Below are 25,683 nucleotides of genomic sequence, written 5' to 3' on the forward strand. Positions count from 1 at the left end.
TGTGTCTTCTTCACGCATGCCATGTCGCCTGTTGGTGATGCGGGTGATCATGCGTGCGACTTGTAGCGTTGTTGCTTTCAGCAGGGTAAAAGTGTGAGTACATCTCGAGCCATAGGATTTATGACACGTTTCAAATGTTGTCTCCCACAAAAGGTAAAACTTATGTTATATCGTGCATTATTTCGATCACATCTAAACTACTGTTGATTGGTATGGGGTACTGCTACACAAACCAGTCTGAAAAAACTTGCTGTTCTTGAAAATAGGGCCCTCAGAAGTGTTCATAACCTGCTATAGCGATAATTAACTAAAACTTATTTTCCAGGCACAAGATTACTAACGTTTTCAGCCTGTATGCTTATAAACTATTGCGCACCTATAAAATATAACAAAGAAGATGCATTACAAATATATTTGACTTAGCCCCGATTCAGTTATTTCAGTGCACATACCCACGATATCGCAAACCACACTCTGTACTACCTTTAGTGAGAACAAACTATGGATGCCAAATGGTAACATTCCAATTTCCCTAACTCCTGAATAGATTAATTGCTGCAAACATTGACACAGGAAACATTAGCTGCTCTGACCTCCTCGACTACTTTATTACTGAAGCCACATTTTCCTAGCATTCACAATTTAAACTTGTATTCATCTTTTGGTTGCTCTTGTTATTATAACCTTAATAGCAGCGTTTTTTATTGTTGCTCTATTGTTATTGCTTCAACCCATATTGATTTTCTATACACGCTGGTGAATGTGCATTTGTCGTCTTTTTTTTTCTCAGAAGTGCCGACGCATGCCACTGCCCACTTGCTGTAGAGGGGGTGCGAACCTTGTCTAGCAATAACCCCTTTTATTCCCATCATCTCCAACACTGTATGGTAATAGAAATAAATCATTATTATTAAGCCCCGTAGCGGTGGCTCAGTGGTTACGGTGCTCGGCTGCTGACCCGAAAGACGCGGGTTCGATCCCGGCCGCGGCGGCTGAATTTCGATGAAGGCGAAATTCTAGAGGCCCGTGTGCTGTGCGATGTCAGTGCACGTTAAAGAACCCCACGTGGCCGAAATTTCCGGAGCCCTTCACTACGGCGTCTCTCATAGCCTCAGTCGCTTTGGGACGTTAAACCCAATCAACCAACCAACCTTTATTATTAAGCCTGTTTGGTTCATGGTATTGCTTTGCTGGGTCGTCGGCTCGTCTGGCGAAGGTATTAGACTCACGTTAAGCTCTAATCGAGATTAAGCTGGGATGATCTGTTGGCGCCGCACGTGGACGTTGATGAACACGACGATGTGCAATGCACAGCGAAGGAATGTGTAGCAGTTTAACAAGAGGCGTAGTCGGCTGCGGCGACAGAAAAGTACTCTCGCGCAGTGCCAAGCGAAGCTGATCTGTTAGCGCCGCTGCGGTTTCGAATGCCGGTCGCTGCAATATTTATTTTATTGTTTTATTCAAAGTCAAGGATTCAGCGATGAATCGGCTTTTGCAGCTTAAATGGTGAAGTAGAGCGTTTCCTGTAGAGCAAAGCTTTCACCGACGCAAAGCCGATGGACATGTTTTCATCGAATTCATGTAGCCGTTGTGACTGGCATCCAATGCAGCAGTCTTGGGATCGGTGCCGCGGAACGCCAAAGCCACCGAGCCGCCGTAGAGGGTAGTTAACATGAGAGTTTGCGGTTTTAGAGGATTTATTAGCGCACGCAGACTTCCTGGATCGGTGAAAAAGATGTGCGCTGAGATGCAGGCCGTCAAATAAAAACCGATATACCGAAAAAATTTGTATTGTTTTTGTTGGTTCACATTGAAAGAGAAATCTTTGTTTTGCTCTGCATATGTAACAGCAGCGCGAACACAACACAGGAAGAAGAAGGAGAAGAAGGTAAAGAGCGCTCTTTACCTTCTTCTCGTTCTTCCTGTGTTGTGTTCGCGCTGCTGTTACATATGGATCGCAACTACAGTGGCCCTATTCCAGCCACTGTATCGTAACCAACTAGCCCGACAGATGGTGTTTGCTCTGCGGGGCAACATGGAGTAAGAAAACAGGGCAGCACTGTCTTCAGTGAAATCGAAAATTCGTTGTTTAATGCTAGACATTCAAAAAATTAAAATATTACCACTTGCTCTCAATAGGTTTCGCGGTTTTCGCACCAGGCGTAAATGTAACTTTTTTTCATGTAAAATGAGATTTGCGATTTCGAAGATGGCCATCATTTCAACAATGTTCGTTAAAAAACGACAACCGGCCGAACGTTGCGCTTAGGTGTTATAGAGTTAATTTTTTAGCTGAACTCCAAGATTCTCCTGGGTACTTGTGTCGAACCTCGTTGTAATGGAGAGGTTTATAACCGAATAATGGACATAACGAAGAAGGGGCGATTCCCCTGGGAAGCTGGGTCAAACACGAGCAATAAAGAAACTACGATTATAACGAAGTAATCACCGGGCCCCTTCCACTTAGTTATAGAAAGGTTCAACTGTAGTTATAAAGCTGGATAGAGCCTACATCTTTTCCGGATTGGCATAATGCCGTTATTTCAGTAGCCAATATTCTCCGATGACCTCAGGCTCATGCCATTAATGGTGACTACCTTCCTGTCCCTTTTAATTTGAACGTATTTCATTCATTTATAAGGTTCCTAGCTCCCGCAGCCTATTGAAAAAGCAAAGCGACATACAGGCGTCACTTGTGCACCACGCTTCCCCCGGGAACCTGGAGAGCAGCAAGCTGCAGCTAGGGAGAGTTCGGGCGAAATAGAAACAGGTGGAGACAGAGCTGATCCGAAATTATTTATCGGTATCACGCATAAACAAAAATGCAATACGCAACGGAAGTATGTTCAATCCCGATAGAACAAAGGCAGAAGGCTTACCGCACCGGTCGGCCGTCCCACGACTCACTGGTAATTGCTTAATCACCAGCGCTGTCCGTTCGGGAAACCTCGAGCAATCGGCGCACTTTATTGCTCCCCACTAATGCTTGCGGGGCCAATTGTTTGCTCTCCCATAAACAGTGTTTGCCTCCTTTCCCCTTACGTGAGCGACCAGCGCGCCACGTCGCGGTGGCATCCACAAAATGGAATAGAAACAGGTGTGTCCTTCACCACTCTCAGGATGCTCGCAGGCGTTGCCTTGGGGCGTCGCACGCTGAGCAATGGCTGGCGGAGGAAATAGTGCACATGTGTGTCCCATATGTTTTCCCCATCAGAGAGTCCCCTGGTAACTGAAGTAGAATTCATGTTATTAGTTAAAGGTCTGTAGACCAAAGATCCAGCTCCATCACATCGGATGGCAGCTCAACTGGTATAGGGTCGCTCCCGCGCAAGTAGTCCCTAGGTTTGGCCCGCAGACCCCACAGTGAACTCCTGTATCACCGGAGATGGTCTAGGGTCCGGGTCTTAAGGCATGCGTGGTGACCTTCGCTGCCGGTGAAAGGGCCCGAGGCCCAAGTCCAAAGAGGGGTCGAGGGGTCGTCGCCTCGACGTAGCTCGGAGTCGCTACATGAACTCCTGGTCAGCCGGTGAAAGAAGCCTAGGCTCGGACCCCGTGACGCGGGTTGATGGTCAGCGGTTTCGGGGGCTGAGCTCCCATTGGACAAAGGCCAGCTGCCGTGCAGGCGGCGGCACCGTTGAGAGCTGCGATGGTTGCTTGCCATGAGGCGAATTCAGCCCTGAGTCCCGCCCGCTTCAGCTTTGCTTCCGGGCTGAAGGGGTTCATCGCCGGCGGCTGCGCCCCCGTCGCCGGGCAATTGCTTTACTGATAACTCTTCGTGCGCTGGTGAACAACAGCCGCCCGGCAGGCGCACTCCTCGCAGCCCGATGTAGGGGTCAGAGATTCGCACCCGGCGAGGCGGACAGCGTCTTCTATAGTGCGGCCCTGCAACAGGTGGAAGAGCCAACCTGGAGGCATGCTAGTTTCAGGACGTTCATGTCATTATGCATGACCCCTACGGCACATTTTACACCGGAGCCTCGTTGTAGCGTAGAAGTTCCTACGCCTCGGAGGCCGGGACACAGCCTCGCTTGTGGGGAGATCTAGAGCGTCTATGGAGATAGCGCGGCCGGCCAGTATTCTGGCCACAGCGCGGCCAGGGGCACCTGGTTAAACGAGCAGCAGGCCGGGGTGTGACACGGAATGGCGAAGTGCGTAAAGTAGCCCGAGGAATGGTTGTCTGTGAGCGTAGATAAAGAGATGTAAAATTAGATTCAATACTTCTTCAAAGCTGAAAACAAGTTTCCAAGTAGTTTTCGTGGTGATGCACCACGCTGTAGTTGACTGAAAACCAGAGCAGAATTAATTTAAAATGAGATCACCCCCCAAGGTATTCTGGAGTGGCAATGCTTGCTTTCAACTCTTTCAACACCTGTTTTCTTATATGACTGATGAAAAATTTAGCCTCATCAGCTCAATCGAGAGCTCGGCGTTGAAACTTTGTTCTACCGCAGTTCCATGCTGATGCAACGCACTATACCAACGCAGCGCGAGAACCACACCAAAATAAAACTGTGAGAATGAAGCCTAAGCGGGGCTCTAACAAGGTTGCAACACTATTAAGGCATCTGGCGTTAAAGCATGTGAAAGCTATTAAAGCAAATGAAAGATATGTGATAGTTACTGCGTCCTTTCTTTTACTTAAAACAAGTTTTCAGGCCAGACGCTAGGTGACGTGGTGGAAGGTGCAAAAAGGTGTTATTTTTACTCCATTGCGGATTTGGAGCGCATTAAGACGAAGAAACTCCATTTCAAAAAAAGAATACTTCTTTATGCATCATATTCAGTGCTGAGAGTAAAATAGAGAATTCAACAAATTTTTACTCCTTATTGATGGACTATATGTCTCCAGACATGGAGCTTAAAGGCGACGCCAACCACATAAACTCTTATTTGGGTTGATTCTCCTTTACAGTGCAGTTGTACACTCTGCTTCTTTTCGGTGGAATTAATCCAGTTTTTACATTCCTCGTTTTTTACGTGCCGTTTATGCTATTTCGTCCTTCGTCCTAGTGCACTGCACACTTACTGGTTAGTTTCCTTGTTCATTACCCCCATTGTGAGTCAACGCTCTTTCGGTGTAAGTACCTCAGCTGCCCACCTGTTATTGTCAAATTTCCTCAGGCGTTCTCCCCATAATGTTTTGCACTAAACGTTCACAGCATAGAGGCGTTTATCGGCAGGTGATGCCATCTACCGGCTGTCACAGTAAATAACAGAAATAGTTTATGTAAGCACTAAACGACGGCGCTACACATGCGCGTGCTAGGTGCCACTTGTCATCCATAGAGTTTCTTACTACTACCTAGAGGGAAAGCTGGCGGCGCTGCACTTCAGCCAACATGGACGCTCAAAGCATCATGGGGCGGTGAGCTACTTGTTGCGGCACAGTCGTAGTTTTTCGGGAACACAGAGTGGCAGTACTAAGGCGTTTCATTCAGAAAACGTAGTTCGTATGTGCGCAGACGACTTTCGCGCGAACGCAGTGTGCAAAAGCCATAGTAGTGAAGACGCGACGACACACGACGCCAATAAAAGGTTTTACTCTTCCGAAATGCCATTAAAAAACCTCTTAAAGTATCTAAACAACAACATTTTTTTTTTGAAAACATATTTACTTTTAAAAGTGCGCCTGTTAATTACGAAATATTAGTTTTTTTAGTGTTCATCACTTGGCCAATAGGAAAGCTACTCATGTCTTATTTTAGGCAAACTTTGCACTTAAATGCTTTTCTGCTCGTTTGTTGCAATCATTAGACAAGATATTGAATGTTAGGACGTTTGTAGCTATCAAACAGCTTTATTTTTTTATTATTTTTTGGCCAAAAGTTACAGTTCCGCAACAAGTAGCTCACCGCCCCATGATGCTTTGAGCGCCCATGGTGGCTGAGGTGGTCACGTGGGGTCTCCATGCAAACTCCCATAGACGGCTTGCCAGCTTTCCCTCTAGGTAATAGTAAGAAACTCTATGTTGTCATCACCCTGACACAGCCTCCTCTATTTTTTCTGTGCCTGGTCAAAGGCTGCTGAAGCGCCGTCTGACTCCGCCGTGTTTCTCCGCGGGGCGGCGCTGCCAGCCCAGGATGGATGGGCGTGCGCGTAGTTGCTGCCGGCTGCAGGGGCTTCGGCGGCCGCGGATTAAATGTGGCCTTTGCCTACTCCACAAACGACCAACTCGTCCTAAGCCATTACCAAAAGTATATAAAAGCAAACATTCGGCAACACAAAAACGACGTCCGCAACTATGCAAGAAAGCGCGCAGTCCTCTAACCGAACATTCCCAAGACACACAATCAACATCGACGAAACCAGCACACTCAGAGCCGGAACAAGTTAGCAAAAACGCGCCTAATCCTTGTGCGCTGAAATGCGCAGCAACCCGGAATAAAGCGGCGCTAAAAACAGATTTCGAATTAGCTGAATGAAGCCCGGCCGGCGACAGAAGCAGACGGCCTGCACAAGGCGCCGAAGAAAAACAACAACACAAGCGCTTGTGATGACGACAAAATCAAACGTTGAATGCGTCAAATACCTCATTGCTAAAGAGGGGTTCAAGTTTGTTCTGACCAGAAAGTTTTCTTCGGACCCCATAGAGTCGTTTTTTGGCTGGTTAAGGCGGTCTGCAGGAAGCAATGATCAGACAGATGCTAGAGCGGTACTCGCTGGCGTAGAGAAGGCCTTAAAAACTGGGTTAGTGTCTGCTTCCCAACACAGCAACGTAATAGAAACGGAAAGGCAAGCACTTGGAGCACTGAACAGTGCACAGAAACTTGCAGTCACCCAGCGCGCGGACGACTTTCCACCGGAGGCGAAAAGTCTCCTTGAAGACCTTCTCAGGACAGAGAAATCGTTGCTGCCAGCGCCAGACACTGCAGCACTTGCGATGTTAGGAGGTTATTTGGCTCGCGTCGTTCAAGAAAAAATTGATTGCAGCAGCTGCAATGCTCTTCTCACGCGACCAGCCTCATCTGCGCCCAGTGACAGTTTGATCCGTCTTCAGGACAGAGGAGGCCTCCTTTATCCTTCAACGCACTTTTTGTATGTTCTGTACGCCCTCAAGAGCTAAGTCGAGGTGTTGCTCAACAAAAGACGGTTCTTATCAAAACCCCTTCAAGCTGCAGTCAACAATGCAGTTGAGGCTCTTGCAGAACATGGAGCACTGAAATGTGAGCTTGCGTCCAATGACCACCACAGCCAGCTTCTGAAACTCATCTGCGGAAAGTTTTTCCGCCCTGTTTTTGCGAACTATGCCTTATCGGTGACGGACAGGAACGATGTAGTGAAACCGCTGACATCAAAGCCTCTATCTAGAAAGATTTTGAAGTTGTGAGAACATTTTTGCATGTATGTTTTATTCTATATACGACAGTAAAATTTTTTCCATTCATTCATCGCTCACAAAAATGCTTCCTTAATGTTTCTGCTTATATATTGGGTCAGATACGACCTATGCTAAGAATACGTGTTTTGTACAAAGAGGCACAGTAACAATTACCGTCGATATAGCTGTAAACTTAGGCATTCATCTCGGTACTGGAGCAACGTTCGATATGTATGCCCGGCCGCCGATTTCATATTTTCCTTGATGAGCAGCTTTTACTAAAGTACATGTGCACATGGCTTAACAAAAACAATTTAGCACTTTAACGATCGTGTCCGCACATCAATCTTACTAAACGGAGAGTAGTATACACAGTAGTGTTGTATCGTAGTAATTCTAATTAGCAATGAAACAGTACACGTAGCATACGGTCGAGCCGATCTGTATTCTACTACTTTGTCGTCTTCTCTACTCCCGTGCGCGCGAGTGCGTGCAGCGCACCTTCCACACTTCATCTTTATCACAAGTAGCAGAATTGCGCGCCGTGCAACTCCTGCCGCGTCGTCTGCTCCATCCTGGGCTGCGCGCGCCACTCGTCGGCAGCTTCGCGTACTAGCACGAACGGCGCCTAACAACGGCGTTTCCCGCGATTGAGCGGGCATGAAAAAAATAGAGAAGGCTATGCCCTGACACAGGGGAATGCAGTGGCTACGCTGGGCATTATACAAAGTGTCATACAAGAAGTTTTTTGTAGTTTGGCAGGAGGTAAATGGCATTTTCATATAGGATACCTACTACTTTCGCTCTTTTAAAGAAATGCGGTCATCACGTGTTCGGAAAAACAACCCCAATTAGTTATTCGACACTTCGTGATTGAGCTGCTGCACGTAAGAGAGCCCGTTTTGTTTGAACTCATTTAATGCAGGTTATTCGTACGCCATTCTCGTAGTTTAAAGCAAATTGAGCTCGCAAGCGGTACGAGCTCCGTCTGAACCGCTCAAATTGAAAACTTATATATGAAAGCTCAAATTCAACTGCACATGGGGCAATAAAGCCATGCATGGCTTAAAACCACCACCTGTATGGGCGTTGTGCTTACTGCGGCCGCTCCTCTGTATAAAAAATGTTCTGACTTCAGCTTCTTAATATTGAAATAATTTTGTAATATGTGCGTCTCGTCAATAGCGGATGCGTTTTCGTGCCTGGAGTTCGTCACGAACTTTATAACTCAGGCTTCATAAATAAAAACTCGCCGGCCGTCTGGTTTGGTTTTTATTGGTTTATGGGGTTTAACGTCCCAAAGCGACTAAGGCTATGAGAGACGCCGTAGTGAAGAGCTCCGGAAATTACGACCACCTGGGGTTCTTCAACGTGCACTGATATCGCACAGTACACCGGCCTCTAGAATTTCTCCTCCAGAGAAATTCAACCACCGCGGCCGGGATCGAACCCGCGTGTTTCGGGGCAGCAGCCGAGCACCATAACCACTGAGCCACCGCGGCGGCTCCCCAGCCATCTAAAAAAAAAATAGCATTTAAAACAAGCACAACGAACTCCGCATCCGCTTTGCATGCCAAGAACAGGATGACAAAAAAGATGCTTAGCACGATTTCTCGTCCTGCATGGTAATGAACGGAAATCAGTCGCGGAGAATGGTACCATGCCTTTAACAAAGCTATGAGTATCCAAATTACCTGTAATGTAAGCCAGAAAAAAAAGGGGGCAGGAGGTCATGGTCTAGTATAAACATATATTAGGCACGCAGCTTCATTTCAATGAGATAAACGCGTGCAACGATGGGCCGCTCAGGAGACGCAACCCCAGCAGGCACGAAAAGAATAAGTCAAGCGCAAACATGCCAATGGCAACATTCTAACTGCTGTACTCTACTTATTTGCGTGGATGATTGTAATTCTTTCCCAGTGCTGTGACCATCCTTCGGAAGTAACAAACTCCGCTTGTATTTTTTTCTTACACATTCACTGCTTTGTTCGATTTTTCGCGTCCGCATTTGATTTCTCCTTGAGAGCACGCTTGACATGTAGAAATTCACTATCGCCATTTTCTTTCAAGAAGTACTGTAAGTACACGGGACAGAATCGCCATTTCCTGCAGAATTTTCTTCTTCCCATACATCATCATCAGCTGGACTACACCCACTGCAGGCAAAGGCCTCTCCCATGTCTCTCCAACTAACCCTGTCCTTTGCCAGTTGCGGCTGCCGTATCCCCGCAAAACTCTTAATCTCATCCGCCCACCTAACTTTCTGCCGCCCCCTGCTACGCTTGCCTTTTTTGGAATGCACTCCGTTACACTTAAGGACCGGCGGCTATCTTGCTTTCGCATTGCATGCCCTGCCCAAGCCCACTTATTCCTCTTGAATTCGACTAGTGATGTCATTAACCAGTGCGTCTTCCCTCACCCACTCTGCCCGCTTCTGGTCTCCTAACGTTACACCTATCATTTTCCTTTCCATAGCTCGCTGCGTTGTCGTTACCTGAAGCTGATCCTTTTTCCTAGCGTCCATTTTTATGCCCTATGGGACAGTACCGGTAAGATAGAGCTGTCCTATACTTTTCTGTTGAGGGGTATTCTTCTCATATATACAAGCACTAAAGGAAGTCGTGGAGTCCAGGATGTGTACCAACATGGCAGGCACGGATCGTGTTTGGGACAGAGTACTGAAAAGTTTCCTGTGAACTAATTACAAGAGGCATGCCCCTGAGCACGTTCTTCGCAATTCGTCTACCAAGCGCATGCCTTCCAATAAAATCATTTGGAGCCCAAATTACGAACAGTTAACATGTTTAGCATTTCGAAGATGACAGCGACTACGGAACACAGCAACAGATTATAAGCGGTCGTACGGTGAATAGCACTTTACTCCACAGCTGTGATTTGGACGATTTAAAGAGACTGAATACAGCTATCATCACCAAAACTGCGCGATAATTTAAAGTGGTTACACACACACAAAAATGCTTGCGGATCAAAGCATCTGATGCATTTGATGCATAGTTATCAACGACAGCAATAACTAATCAAACCGCCATGACTGGCATGCGCTATTGTGTGTGGTGGCTTCATGATTACTATTCTCCGAATAAAGGCGGAAAATTTATTGATGAAAAAAAATTCATGGAGCCTCACGAATCAACGGTCCGATTCAGTCGTCCGATTTTTCGCACGTGGTTTCGTTCAAGCTCATAAACCTTCTGGATAATTTTGTGTCGATTTTAGGGCAGCTCGTTGTTGGACCAGATACTGAGGAGGTCACTTCCTCTGGTCTTCTGAGTCACCCACTCCTTCATGCGCTGCACTTGCTCCGGATTGAAGAAATCCTTCCACAAGCCCCAGATGGGCTTCCTCGTGAAATCTGAGCCTTCGGCTATCTCCAGGGCCTCCCCGAATATGCCCTTGTAGAACTCGGCCGTGGTTATGGGTGCCCTGCCTTCGACCATGGCGAGCTCGTCAGCCAAAATGGACCGCACGCCATGAGTACACGTGGCGCTCATGCCGTTCAAACTGGCCATCTTCAGGACGTCCGAGAGAAGCACTGGGTCGTCACGCATCTCCTGTGCGAATGGCGGGTCGATAAATTCGGCTATGCGGATGGTCCAAGCCCCGGGGTCGATCTTGACGTCCTCATAGGTGATGAAGAGCACGTTTGCGTCGTGTCGTCGCTCGTACCTGGAGTGGGAGCAGAAAGAATGGTTTCGTTCGGTTTATTAGGGTTTAACGTCCCCAAGTGACTCGTGGTATCAGGAACGCCGTTGTGAATGGCTCCGGAAATTCTGACCGTCTGGAGTTCTTTAACGCGCACTGACATCGCACTGTACACGGGCCTCTAGAATTTCGCCTGCAACGAAGTTCGGCCACCGTGACCGGGGTCGAACCACCGTCTTTCGGGTCATCAGCCGAACGCCATAACCGATGATCTGTCGCGGCGGTTTAGCGAAGGAAGAGTCAATGGTAGAGAGAGGGCAACAAGCTGGTTTCTTGGCACACACGAAGAGAAAGAGGGAGGGGAAAGCATCAGGGTTCTTGCCAAAGTATCGACAAGGGGACTTGTTTTCGTCTGGGCAACGCGTTCATCATTGGCTGGGTTTAAGCGGTGCCTTCACACCGAGGAGGAACGCCAGTTGAGGGGGCCTTCCTCGTCAAAGTGGTGGCCCTATTTAAAGCTAATGATGAACGCTTTTCCCCGAGAAAGACAATTCTCCTTGTCGATACGTTGGCATGAACACTAAGAATTTTCCTCTTTTGTTCCTTTTTTGTAGCGAACTACTTTTAAAGCTTCGTTTGCAAATTTAGCTAAGGCAGTGCTGCGCATAGTTAATGTTTATGGCGCTAGAACATCAGTGGCCAAAGAGCGCCATGGTACAAAATGTTTTCGACTACTTAAGCAGGGGTCAAAGATCTATTTAGCAAGCAGTCACCCCCAAAGAAACCGAGCACCCGGGCAAGAGAAAGCCTGTGCCAATTGTATTACCGGCAGGTACCCGGCGAAAGTAGACATCGAACCCCGCACTACCCGCATGCTAGGCGGATGCTCACATAAAATGGTCACCGCTGCACTCACGAAGACAACGTGAATGCACGCAGCGAAGACACAGCGAGTGGTCCGCAAACGGAAAAGCTGGCTGCCTAAAGGAAATACGAAACGGTCTTCAAGAAAGGAAGCACTCAATGCCACTTAAAACTTGGATGCCGCAAACATCGAAATATTTAGTACCCAGAGGCAGTGCTAGTGCAATACGTAAAGTTTAGTTCAGTTTAAGAGAGCTTTAAGTGAGCTGTAGTGAAGGGTTCATTACGGCGTCCCTTATAGCCTCAGTCGCTTTGGGATGTTAAACCCCTAAGACAACACAATGCCAACCATAACTGCCATTTGGCTATAATGTGCTCAAAATCAGGAACAGATCGCAGCCACGGTGATGGCAGCCTAAACTATTTTCTTGATTTGAAGGTAGACTCAGGATTACCTCACAAAGTTTTTATGCTTAAAAATCTTTTCTCTGGCACTTTTTGAATACGCTGATGTTGATCAGAGAGGAAAATGCGTAGATATTGGTTTGAAAAGTGCGTTATGAAATATTCAGCTCACAGGGTTCAGACTCAGGGCGTCTACCGGGAAAGAGACGGCGTGATAACCATTTGTAAGTGAATTGTGCTAGAGCCTACCTTCGGAGATCCGTGCGCAAAAACTGTGTCGAAGTGTGGACGTTTAGATGCCAATTATGTCTATAGATGAACGAGGGGCAAAACAAATACGATACAGAACTCTCATTCTGTTGTCGCCTACCAGGAGAGGACATGGTCGAAGTAGTCGCCGTAGATGACTTTACCGTCCAGGAAGGCGTCGAAGAAGGCGTCGAAGCTTGTCGCCTCAGGCCGCGTGATGGGCATGTTCTTCATGTGCGTGTAATAGGCGGCGCAGCAGTCGAAGGGGTTGCGGACAATGTAGATGTACCTGGAAGCAAGGGGAGGTCTGTCTTAGCAGTACAGCTGGGGGCAGCGTTTGGCAGTGGAGTCTCTCTGCATTGCGGGAAACGGAAGGTAGCATGAATTAACTACAGGTAATAAACGTAAGTTACAAAGTAGGAGTTGAAAGCCGGCAGAATTTGTTTACTATCGCTCAAAATGTAACTAAAGGGCTAACCTAGCTAAAACAGGGGCAGTTTGGCAAATCATCTAAAATAAACGTGATACTGGGCTGTAGAAGCACGAGGAAAAGAAAGTAAGATGATTGACACAAGCAAAAAAATTATATTGAGGCGAAAGCCTTTAATGACTCATTCTCCCGTCCGTCCGCCTGGCGTTTCATCTAGCGCCTGGGGTGACTCATCCACGAGAGCAGCTGATAGGAGAAGACGAATGGTAGTATCAGATAGAGGGTACAGAATGTAACCCCGACGCCAAGTTTGATGACTGTATACAGTGAATTGTGAATTATTTAGAGCCAATTATAGCAAAACAAAAACAAAGAAAACAACGAAATGCGTCGATATAGCGACGGAAACTCTGTGACGTTGCATCCACCTGAAGTCGTCACAGCATAACGAAAATTATCACAAAATTGGCGGAGAAACGCTGGATTTGTGTCAAATTAGATTTAAAAATGTGTAATTAAGCTTAATTAGTGCTTAAGATCACCGAAATATCTATAATTTGGGTAACAATTGCTCAAAAAGGAGCAAAACTGGATAATGACGTCACTTCAGATGTAAGGACGTCGAAGCAGTGTGATCTGCCGCCCAGCATCAACTGCCGACGCGCTGCTCATGCGCAGCATGACGTCACCGCTTCCTCACTCCACGCTCTTCTCTTCTGTTGTGAAATGAATTCAGGTGCGCCAAATTCAAATCAGTGCAATGAGTCGTTTCCCGCACTAAAGACATATCTCAGTGTCAGTGTCAGGATTTAATTGACTCAAGCAGCTGCCATCGCAAAGAGAAGGTATACATGCATGCATGCTGTATCGTGGCGACACCTAGCGTCGCATTTTTACCTCCCTGAATGAAAATGCAAGCAATTGTTAGAAAATATAAAGTAGTAGCGTGCGTAAGAAGCCCATAACAACGGAAAAACCTGGAATCATTAATGATAGCAACTGCAGATCCAAGAATTAACTGGAGTTATCTATCCACTCGCCTCATACAATAAGGAAATATAAATGTTAGTGTTTGCCTTCGGATGAAAAGGACTGCGTGATGCGGTATGCATGCATGTATCGCATTCACTTTGAGGTAATGACTGCGTGAGGCGATTAAAACCTGACGAGAAGATACAATAAATAATTGTAATCCTTTTGTCGTCCGACGTGCGGTTACGGATGCTTTTTACTGCAAAGTAGAGCTTTAACCCAAGCAGCAGAGGCAATCGACCCAGTATTGGAAATGGCTGAATTCATTATGGTTCTTTGTAGTACCGGCCTTTACCAATATCTTTCCAATATTGGTCGAGCTAACTGTGCTTCTTGGGAAGGGAAACAAATGGATTGAAGGATTCCAGTTCCGTCAAGGAATTTAAAAGGTCATGTAATTAAGGTACTGTCTTTGTCAAAAGTAACCAGGCTGCACGTTTTCATTCTCAGTCGTCTGTTAAAGCTATTATGCCAGCCCTCAAGGTCTAAATCTCTGGTATGGTAAGAAGAACTCCTGTTCTGATTTTCAAAGAACTTTTTGATCTTAAGGGAAGCGTTGGGGGCTCTGTTATACGAATGAGGAGCACACCATGGAGCCTGGTTACTTTTGACAAAGACTGTACTTCTGACGGAGTATGAAACGAGATGCGTTCTTGGTAAGCACAATAAAAAACTGACATTTCGACTGAGAAAGGCCATGAAATACCGATAAATGAGTGCTTCTTCAGATCAACGGCAACGTGGGCATTACTTCTATTTGACACCGGCATTTAAACGTGGCATGTTTCTCATTCAAGCGCCTTCGTCGTCGGTGGTTTTGTAATGTTGCAGTGGTTAGGACCACAGGCATGGTGAAGCCGTCGCGATTAACTTCTCGCAGCGCTGAACGATGAGAATTATAGGGACCGTATATTATAGGCTTTCGTTTTATTTTGCCTCTTATCACTTCAGCGGCTCCATTTGGCGCCAGGTATGATAGTCGGCAAGCAATGGCGCCCGCCAGCATCCACATCAAAGACAGAGCTGACAATAAGGAAAAGGCCAAAGAAACATACGGAAAATTAAAGCTTACAAAAAAACGACCTTCGCAGTCTGTCCTTCTCTTCGTCGTAACGTTCAAAATAAAACAAAGCTCTGCGGCATAAGCAACGAGAACGACTATGTTTTGCAACTGGGCCGGAATTTGTGCTCTGGAATTTTATGGGGGCACAGCTGGCCACCTGCCTTACAAAAAATGACATTGTGAAACTTGTGCTCTTGAATTCTTTGGGGCGCATCTGGCCACCTACGAGCAATGACCTTGTTGTTACTCTTGCGTGCTCTTGTGGTAACACGCAGCGTATTTCATACAGAGCGCATTGCGATCATGCACCAAATGTTTGTAGCTGATGATGCTTGTTGGCACGGCTTTGTATGAGTCTGAGAGAGAGTTTTGTTACAGAAAAAGAGTGACAGAAAAAGACGGCGCCCAAGGAGGAACAGTGAAAAGAACATTGAGACTGGTGTCAACAAGAATAAAAGGGAGGCACTATTATGTAAGGTGATCAACCCTCCGCGGTGGCTCAGTGGTTGCGCTCGGCTACTGAGCCGGAGTACCTGGGTTCGAACCTACCACAACGGTAACGTTTCGATGGAGGTGAAACGCAAAAGGCACCCGTGGGCCGTGCGATGTCAGTGCACGTTAAAGATCTCCGGGTTGTCGAAATTATTCGGGAGAACTCCACTACGGCACCTCTTCCTTCCTTTCTTCTCTCAGTCCCTCCTTTATCCCTTCCCTTATGGCGTGGTTCAGGTGTCCACCGAGATATATGAGACAGATATTGCGATCTCTCCTTGCTTCAAAAACCAATTATTATTATTAATATTATTATTATTCAAGATTAAGCTTTACCGGTTGATTAAATTAGGCCTTGAGTGGCACGTGAAATCAACCTCTGCACATTATTTATTCAGTGTCAGGGACACAAGCTGTTATGATAGTTGTCATCGTCAGGCAATCGACTACAATCGATTAATGAACTTTCTTGTGACTCCAATAAGCGGGCATGTTTGTACTGGAAACTAAGAAGCAACCATTTTTCTACACAATCCCACTTTGTAGGACTCTAGCACGCGTGTGTTGCCAGATGTTCGTAAGCAAATTTTCATCTAGATCCGTGTCATTCCAAATGCAAAGTGGTGAGGATCGGCGCGTGACTGCTGTCTGCATGACATTCGTATGACAACAGCCTAGAGTAACCAGTGAAGATAACCAACTATTTCCCTTTCACTTCCGGCAATCGAAATGGACGAAAAGCCCGAAGCAACAGCTGCGTCATACCAGGGAAGAATTTTGCGTCGAATGCCACCGGCTTGCTGTGTAATTACGCGAAATAAGAACCTTTCGGGGTTAATGTATCGAAAACGGGTGCTCTAGAAGATAGGTTTAAGGCGGTTTAACGTCCCAGAGCGATTCAGGCTAAGAGGCACGCCGTAGTGGAGGGCTCCGGAAATTTCTACCACCTGGGGCTCTTTAACGTGCACTGACATCGCACAGTACTCGGGCCTCAAGAATTTCGCCTCATCTGAAATCCGACCGCCGCGACCGGGATCGAACCCGCGTCTTTCAGGTAAGCAGCCGAGCGCCATAACTACTGATCCACGGCGGCGGCTAGTGCTCTAGGATTCCATCAAATGGAGCAACCTGGAAATGCGATCTCCTCCATGATTCCAGTATATACACTTTATTGGCAGCCGCAGTAACTAAAACGTGGTCAAATTTCGATTCAGGCGAAATTCTAGATGCCCGTTTACTATGCGATTTCAGTGCACATTAAGGATCCCCAGGTGGTCGAAATTTCCGGAGCCCTTCACTACGGCGTCCCACATATCCTCAGTCGCTTTGGGACGTTAAACTCACATAAACAATAAATCGTAAACCCTACATTAATAAATTTAGCTAATTACGTGCCAGACAGTGACAATTCTCATCTCAGTTAGTTTCCCTGTGGCCGCATAACGTATTGAAGATGTGGTTATCACGCACTACATAGTGCCTAATTTCATGAAATATATAAAGGTTAATTTTGACCACCCTGTATGGGGCAACAGCAGCAATGGACAGCCGCAAGCCTTGACGTTCACAGAAACGCAATAGGCTCGAAAGACCTGCAACGCTGTCCAAGCCCTAGCTAATCGCCCAGTATGTGGCCCATCATCAAGAGCCTGTTATCGAAGTTCACCAAGAAGGGCCACTGCAAAATGAATGACGAAGCACGCCATTTATTCCGCTGGAAGCAGGGGTTTAGCAATTGAAACATTATGTGCGAGGTACTAAATCTTTAAATAATCTTGTGTAGTGCTGAACGTCAATAAAGCTATTAGCTAGATAGCTCGATTTCAGTCAGAAGAATTTCCTCTGCGAATATTTTTATACGCAAAAACAATATCTGATCTTCAAAACATAGCAAATGCGATCTAATTGCGAGTATTTTTTCATCAACTCTTCTGTATTAATTGTTTCTCCTTATGTAATAATTTTTGCTTGTTTTCCACTGGTAAGTGAGTGGGAACAAGCTGTAACATTTCCTGATATTCACCTTGGAAGGGAACAAGTTCCGCATAACTGTGATTCGTGTTGCTTTTTGACGCAAGGCCTTAAAGGTGCACTGAAGAGGAATCTGAACTCGTCTTTTTGCCGCGCGAACTCGATCTGCACGTTCCGAGCATTCTTAGAAACTTCGATCTATTGCCCTGTGTGTCTGATTTTCCTAATTAAATAGAATTAACGGCCGGCTCCCGCCTTTTTTTTTTTTTTGAATTCTCACTCGTACGGTTGGCGGAGTCAACCAACGCGTGGAGTGCCTTTCAGCCAGTCCAGCGACGGCTTGCTGCTCTGCCACCGGCGGAGTAATTAATACGTAGTAGTCCGTAGAAACAAATAGTCCCCGCGTATTTTTATTTCTGCGGGCTTATTTTGCGGCTATATTATCTGCAAATTAAACTATTTATTCACGGAAGCCTAAAAAACAAAATAGTCAAAGCAAAGCCTCCACGGAGCTGGCTTCAAGGCACTCCACGCGTTGGTCGACTCCGCCCACCGTACCAGGGAGAATTAAAAAATAAAGGCGGGAGCCGGACGTTAATTCCATTTAATTAGGAAAATCAGCCACACAAGGCAATAAATCGAAGCTTCTAAGAATTCTCAGGACGTGTAGATCGAGTTCCCGCGGCAAAAAGACGAGTTCAGATTCTTCTTCAGTGCACCTTTGATGCAATTTGAACTGGTTTACCCAAGACTAGGAATTTTATGGGAAGAGTTAGGGCGTTGCCTTAAAATATAAAGTGGTGCCCTTTCGGAGCACAGGTGGCCGCAGCTGCAGCGCTTATAGCCAAGCCGGCCATTATAAAAGCTCGCCACGAGTCTGTAGCGCTTACTTTCCAAATCAGACAACAGGCACTGAGATAATGGGTGATAGTCTATTGGGGAGCTACTGACAAAATTTTTTTCTTTACTTGGTTTCACCACACGTGCACCAACATCGCACAGCCCATGAACGTGTTTGCCCATCGCCTCCATCGAAATGGAGTCGCCGCGTTCCGGATTAGATTCCGTAACCTTGGTCTTAACAGCCGAAATCGAAAGGCTTCCACGGCCGCATTTACCAAGAGTAAGTGCCGCTTTCTAGGCTGGATATTTGATCCAGCTGTTCAAGAATGACTGATTTCATTTCCTTATTTAATCTCACAGGATAGTGCAAAGCAGAGAGCAGTGGTGGTGATGGTTTATGGTTTGTAGGGGTTTAGCGTCCCAAATCGGCTCAGGCTATAAGGGATGCCGTAGTGAAGGGCTCCGGAAATTTCGACCTCCTGGAGTTTTTTCAGCTGCACCGACATGGCACAGTACACGGACCTCTAGAATTCCGTATTTATCGAAATTCGACCGCCGCGGCCGGGGTCGAACCTGCGCCTTTCGGGTGAGCAGTCGATCAGTGGTGTAAATTATTAAATATAAAAATGAATGCAGCAGGGCTTGGGTACATGTTTAATACATTCGCGTCTGTGTTAAGAATGATGTAGTTGAAACGTAACTCAAGTGGGTGTCGGATTTAAGAGTAAATGAATTGAGGTAAAAGCTGGTGAAGATGCCGGTATTACCAATTCATTTCTTAGCTGTCGCTAGGTGAGGATATCTCTCTGGCTAAAAAGGAACATTTACTTTTTTTCTTTTCTACTAAAAATTAAGTTACCGTCTAATGGTTTGAGGGACCACTACGCAGAACAATCACACAAAACTAATTGCGTTACGAATGAAAGTTATTCGCTGTTTTGAATCTTTCCACGGAATGATGTAGTTTGAACAATGTGCGAGTAGAATCAGCACCCATCATAAAATATTTAGGTTTGCATTTAGCAGCAGACCTCTCATGGAACAGGCACATCGATACGGTTATTAACAAAGTTTCCAAAACACTCGGCTTCCTCAGTCGTAACCTGCGTTTAGCTAATCCAGGCACAAAGCTATTAGCATACACTACATTAGTTCGCTCGAAATTGGATTACGCCTCTTTGATCTGGAACCCCCATCAAGCATACCTAGTAACAAAATTGGAGTCCCTGCAAAATAAAGCCGCCCGGTTCATATCGAAGAACTACTCTCGATCAGCGAGTGTAACTGAAATAAAAAAAGCTCTAAATTTACCTCTTCTCGAAAAACGGAGAATGGTTTCCATACTGTCATTTTTCTACAAATTATATCACAGTCATTCTTCCTTTGCTTCGTACCATATCAAGCCGGCTCATCGGATATTCCCACGCATTGATCACCAACTGAAAGTAGAACCCATTTTTGCTAGAACTAATCTCTTCTTTCATTCGCCTCTCCTCACCGCCATCCGTCAATTTAATCTACTCCCTGGCACCATTGCGTCTGCCAATGATTACGAAGCGTTTGTCACCGCTCTAAAACGTCACTTCGAGCTGTAACCTTCATATTTTTGCATTCTTGTTGAAGCACTGCTTTTGAAGCAAACCTGAGTGTTCTTTGTCATGTGCCTTTATATTTTGAGTGTTTGATGCTTTTCAACAATGTGTTCCCGGCCAACGAATTTTGTACTCATCGGAAATTTTTTCTTGCTTTGTTTTACTGTTGTTCCCCCCTATGTAATGGCCGCTCGGGCCTTTAGGGTATTTGAATAAATATACAGGACTTAAGGACAGCTACACTGTTTAGTAAACACAGTATCCTAAAGGCAGACCAATTATATTTTTAAAAGTAGTGCAAGCAATACATGAGAAGAAACTTCAAGAAACCAGTCACAGCGAAAATGCTGAATATGTTTTAAGGCACCGCAAGCATCGAAGGCCGAAAATTAGAACAAACTGTGGAGAGCAAACAATTACATATCAAGTACATGCCACCCTAAATAAACTTGAAGGAAAGCTAAATTTTGGATGGACATAAAAATATTCGAACTTCACGTTAGGGAGGTATTGTTGTCCTCTGGATTGAAGTACTCTTTTAAATTAACGCTGTATGTCTTTGGGATTTTTCGCCTGTGTCCTTGTGTTCAAACATGTTCTGATCAGTACTTGTTGTGTGTGCTGTGGTACAGTTTTATCTTGTGATATGTGTATGCATTTATTTTAGGATAGCGGCATGCAATGTATGAATTAAGACCGTGTGTGCTATTGTGTTCGTAAGTTCATATCACTCTAGTATAGCGTCAAATGCCGTGTCTTTGTGTCATGTATAATTCCTGGAAGCAAAAAATGTTTCGTTTTGTACATGTTGTGACAAATTTTTGTGACAATACCGCTGCGAACTGCATATGCTCAGAGCCTTTAGCCTCTATCCCTACATCAGGCTGTGTACATTGTCGGCTGCTGAAACTAAATAAATTACGCGGCCTTCGTTTCTGGAAGCGGCGATCCAAAAGGAAATTAAAAAAAAAAACACGTGGGCGTTTGAGTCCTCTGTGCGCAATGTCCTGTGTGTTGTGTTAAAATAGCGCTTATGCATGTGTCATCTTTCTCATGGTCTGTGTGTTTATGCTAAAACTGTTTGCAAGATCATTATGAGCCAACCAAGCGTCACTTCAGTGCATCAGCTGCTCCCATTTTGACTTCTCAACTAGTAGAGCGTATCAACTCTCAAAAAACATCCCTCTTATATCAGGTGATCCACTAGTAATAAATAGAATGGTCAACGCTAAAGCGTAACTGCCAAAGTGGATAGGCCAAATGGTTCGACCACTCGGCCAAGGCTGTGGACAAACTCTGCCGAAAGCGTTAAGTTTTACTGATGTTTGCAAAACGTGCTTTAAACGTGATGCTTTAAAACTTCCTCAATGCATATGCATTTCGGCGCTTCACAAAAGACCACGTGTTAAGCGCGACGCAGTACGCTATGGTTAAGTCGGACAAAAATAAATAGAAAAAACAAAACGCGAGAGCACGTCGTGTTACCAAGACAGCTGTGGCCTTAGAAGCCTGGCTCGCGTCTGGCTGAAAACCTAGTACTGAGCTGTTGGCAAGCAACGCGTATAGTGTACAGGTACATATACGCATGCAGTTCCTGTTATTTGCATCTCCCCTGCTGTGTCTTCGCTTTGAGCCTATAGCTGTCAGATGCTGAAAGCAGAGATCGCTAATTATGCCACTTTAGAATCTCCCATTAGGACTATGTTTCAAAATCTGATGATCTCATGGAGCGATATATCGGAGACGAGTTGACTCTCGCATCGCCCATGGGCAGAGGAAGATAAGACTAAGTGAGTTACAGCTTCTAGAATACAGGGCAGTAACGCTGCTCTACCTGGCACCAAAATCAGTGATGAGACGTATAGTGAAGAAATGCATTGACAAAGCATTCCTGTAGTTAAGGCTGTAGAATACGCTGCTATTCAGCGTTTCTAAAATTAGTCAGTACAAATCATAGTAGTTTTTATCCGCTGCTTCATTCTGGCGTTTCCATTCGCTAACTTCCCAACTGTGGCCTCAGAGGATGGTCGGGTTCTGAAACGAAGTTTGGCAGCTTCGAAGATCACAGAGCTCTGGCTGAAGCTGCAATAACAACGTTAAGAAAGTTGTTTTAGTGCTGTTTGTTGGAAACTAGTGCTGGTTGGTGCTGGTGATGACACCTCGTTATGCGTGTTTCTAATTAGGTAAAGCAAAACAGTTTTGCATTTAATGAGGTTACGTCAATGTGAATAAAACAATGGGGGTGCCTAGTTAGCTGAAGAGTGGAATGCAGTTTCATTAGATTTTACATTTTTCGCATCTTCTGTCGCAAATTCTGTGCGTGTTTGCATCAACTTCATTAAATGCTGGTTCAACCGCCATAATCAGACTAGCTGCAGTAAAAAAGTTCTGCTATGGTTCAATGGTGCCGACATTTGCATATATCGCATTTTTTCCCGTTTTTTTTTCGATCCTCTGTCTATGTGACTGTCTAGAAAATAGTTTGCTCATAATCCGGTGGTTAGGATGTGATGCCATCACAGGATATTAATTTAATTATTGGTCAGTAGTGGTTACATAGCCCTCTACTGATCTATAATTAATTTAATCGCCACCTGCAGCGGTGGGCAGGTTGGGATGATGTCACAGTGCCACGTGACCTCTGTCCGCCATTCAGTTTATTTCGTGTTATCGTAGATTGACGGGGTTTTGGTGTGATAGCTGTAATCATGCCACTTTAAAGATCAGTAATACACCTTGGTATTCCAATACCAAGGAGATCTCAGAAAAGGCGAGAGCGACAGCTTCACGGGATCCTTGCCGATATTTCACTACGCATTGCATTGAAGCACAGCAACCTCCTTCGGTCAACGACACCTCACAGTGAAGAGACACCTTTCCTGTTCAAAGTGCTAGGACAGTGTTTCATTATGCAAAATTCGCAGAGGAATCACAACGATCGTAACGTAGTCGAATATCTACAGATCTAATTGAGACAATAAAGGCCGCAGAAAAAACTTCTAAATTGGAGTTTATTCCTAGCGTTTCTGGCGGAGAAAGTTTTTGTGGCGAAAGCAACACTAGGCCCACATTTTCGCCTCTGTAGCGTGGCCGCACTTTTTGCGTGTCGGCGACTCCACGAATGACCTTTAGCCGTCGCCTAGCAACCGCAGCAGCTGCCGCCGCCGCGCTTCGCCAGATGGTGCCGCCGCCACCGGCGCTCGCTTCGTCAGCCTAACCCCACGCGAATCCTAAGCGTAGGCAGCCGGTGCTTTCGCAACACAAACAGGTTTAACCAGAGGAAAACCACTTTTCGGTCAAAGATATTCTCAGGTTGTTAACTTCAAGTACAGTGCTGATCGATTTGGTATTGACGTATTGTGTAAGGTGGAACTAGCCACAGTGAGAACATCACACTGCGTTCTGTGTCATTTCTTCATTATCCAGTGCGCTCTCAGATTTAAGGAACTATGTACCTTAATCACATTGCGGGCATATAGAACAAGCAAAAAAGAGGAGGGAAATGAACAATAGCTCTTTGCCAACTGGCGCACCCACTTGGCCTGCTGGTTGTACGGGTGCTTGTCGAAGGGGAGGTGCGTCTTGATAGCTCCGGGCCGGCGCATGTTCAGAACCGCTATTGGTCCCACCCACTCCAGGTAGGGGGCGCGCAAGGCGAACTCTAAGAAGTCTGTGCTGGGCTGGCCCCGGGTGTAGATTCCGAAGACCAGAAACTGGAGTAGCGTCGAGCCGCACTTGGGGTAGCTGACGGTGAATACGTCGCTCGGCCGAGGCTGGTAGGCGAGCGCTGAGAGCAGGGTCTCTTCGACCAGGAAGTTGTGGGCGTGCAAGGCTTGCACTTCGGACGGTGCGCCCGGGTCTGAGACGGAACTGGACTCATTCCGGTCCGCCTTTTCGTTCACTCCTTCTGGACCCAACTGTCCCGGCATCGGCTCAACCATAGCCTGGAGCGTGACACCACTGACAGGGACGCCGGTGCAAGAAGCGGTGGCGTCAGAGGCGGTGACATTCGCGCCTTCTGAGGAACTCCCAGGGTCGGACCCTGGAGGGCTGTCGTTTTCGGCTCCACTGTTCTCCATTCCACTTCCTTCCGAAAGGGCTGCATAGGAAGAAAACACTGAGGGCCGGTTTCGACGACGACGAGAGGGAAGGAAACCTTCTAATAATGGTCTATAGACAGTCTATTGACTTCTTTAGACTTCCTTAGCAAGGGAAATGCGCGAAAAGAGACACGGACGAGAAGAGCAGAATGACGAGCGAATTTTTGCGCATTTCTTTTCCTTAAGCATGCACGACCGACTCAACCAACAACGTGCACTCTTAAATTCTTATAGACTATTGGCTTCCTATAGACATCTCCTCTTTTATTCAGTCTCTAGACTGTCTATAGACAAAAATCTACTAAAATGTATGGCCATAAATTTATAGATCGTTTATAGACTAAAGCCTATAGGCTGTTCTCTAGTATTTGTCTGTAGAGAGTCTATGACTTTGTAGACAAATGTCTATGGACAGTCGATAGACTGTCTAAAAAAATATTTGTAAGGGAAGGGCTACACAACAAATTTATAAAGTTCCTAAATGTTCCAGAGCTAGCAACCATCAACATACATGCTACAATTCTTGCCTTCGATGTCCAATGGATACTATCGTGCTTGGATTCCGCAAGAGAACAAGAACTGCGAGACACTTTCCCTGGAGGGTGAGAGAAAGTATTTTCAGTAAGGTGTTAGGAGCCTTCTAAAGAGGAACCACATGCAGGTTTGTATCATGTGCACGCCTTGTCATTGTACGTCCATTGAAATCGGCCTCTACCCCATTAATCCTGTTACTTGGGCTTGAATATCTCTTTTAGTCCAGCCTCCGAAAATGCTTGTCCTTCCGGAATACCTGGATAATTTCAATCACGCCTACAAAAGAACCACCACGAAACATGTCTTATACTTAAATAACGTTATTGAACTTCGCTTGAAACATTTCACTTTTAAAATGTAGCAACTCATTCGAGAAAAAAACAAAGTATACATAGACCCGTCGTCTGACTCTGTATTTGTCTCCGAAAGAGGAACTGAATACGGCTTCCTTTACCGCGTTGATTTTACGTGCACCAAACTGCCCATTGGGTTGTTTTGATTTTCTTTATAGGGGTTTAGCATCCGCAAGCGACTCAGGCTATGAGGGACGCCGTAGTGAAGGGCTCCGGAAATTTTGACCACCTAGGGTTCTTTAACGTGCACTGAACGTGCATAGATCTCTAGAATTTCGCCTCCATCGAAATTCGACTGCTGCGGCCAAGATTGAACCCGCCTTTCGGGTCAGCAGCCGAGTGCCATAACCACTGAGCCACCGCGGCAGCTCAAGCTGCCCATTGTGTCGAGCATCGTGCAGAAACAATGTAGCATGAACCCGAATTTCATGACATATTCACGACATAAAAGGCATGACATTTTCATGATATAAAAGGCTCCACTTACAGTGGCTGTCATAAAGAGTGGTACGCAGGAACAAAGAAGTGATATCGCGCACTCACCGCTTCTGTAGACTATATTCCAGCGCAGGGTGTCGGCCCTGTAGGGTGCCAGTCGTGGAACTCCGATGCGCGTAGCCGCTATAAACAGGGGTGTCTATAGGCGACAGCCCCCGACAACGGCGACTCCGGCTACCCTAGGCAAACAAAGAACATCAGCGCGTGCCGGGTCCTGCCCGGCTAGCCTTCTTCTTCTTCTTCTTCACCAAATGAAAATGGCACATACCCACG

The 25,683-nt window shown here is 46.0% G+C and overlaps 1 protein-coding gene and 1 pseudogene across 1 annotated transcript; one reads left to right on the forward strand and one right to left on the reverse strand.

Annotated features, from left to right (window-relative positions):
• The first annotated feature begins 6,147 nt into the window (after window positions 1-6,147).
• Window positions 6,148-7,327, forward strand: LOC149332061 (uncharacterized; annotated as a pseudogene).
• A 3,227-nt stretch (window positions 7,328-10,554) lies between these two features.
• On the reverse strand, window positions 10,555-24,004 carry LOC149332062 (amine sulfotransferase-like). Its single transcript, XM_089555681.1, has 3 exons — window positions 23,463-24,004; window positions 12,624-12,791; window positions 10,555-11,008 (listed from the first exon to the last, which is right to left on the reverse strand). The coding sequence occupies exons 1-3, from the start codon at window positions 24,002-24,004 to the stop codon at window positions 10,555-10,557; spliced, it is 1,164 nt and encodes a 387-aa protein (XP_089411807.1).
• Between the last annotated feature and the right edge of the window lie 1,679 nt (window positions 24,005-25,683).

The sequence above is a fragment of the Amblyomma mixtum genome, chromosome 8 (assembly GCF_055824585.1).
Source record: "Amblyomma mixtum isolate Tamu chromosome 8, ASM5582458v1, whole genome shotgun sequence".
In the NCBI taxonomy this organism is placed as follows: Eukaryota; Metazoa; Arthropoda; class Arachnida; order Ixodida; family Ixodidae; genus Amblyomma; species Amblyomma mixtum.

Coding starts and splice junctions, on each gene's coding strand:
- LOC149332062 (XM_089555681.1), bottom strand. CDS start 24,004: ATGGAGAACAGTGGAGCCGAAAACGACAGCCCTCCAGGGTCCGACCCT. Junction 12,792..23,462: donor CCGTACAACCAGCAGGCCAA/GTGGGTGCGCCA, acceptor CCTTGCTTCCAG/GTACATCTACATTGTCCGCA. Junction 11,009..12,623: donor TTCGACCATGTCCTCTCCTG/GTAGGCGACAAC, acceptor CTCCCACTCCAG/GTACGAGCGACGACACGACG.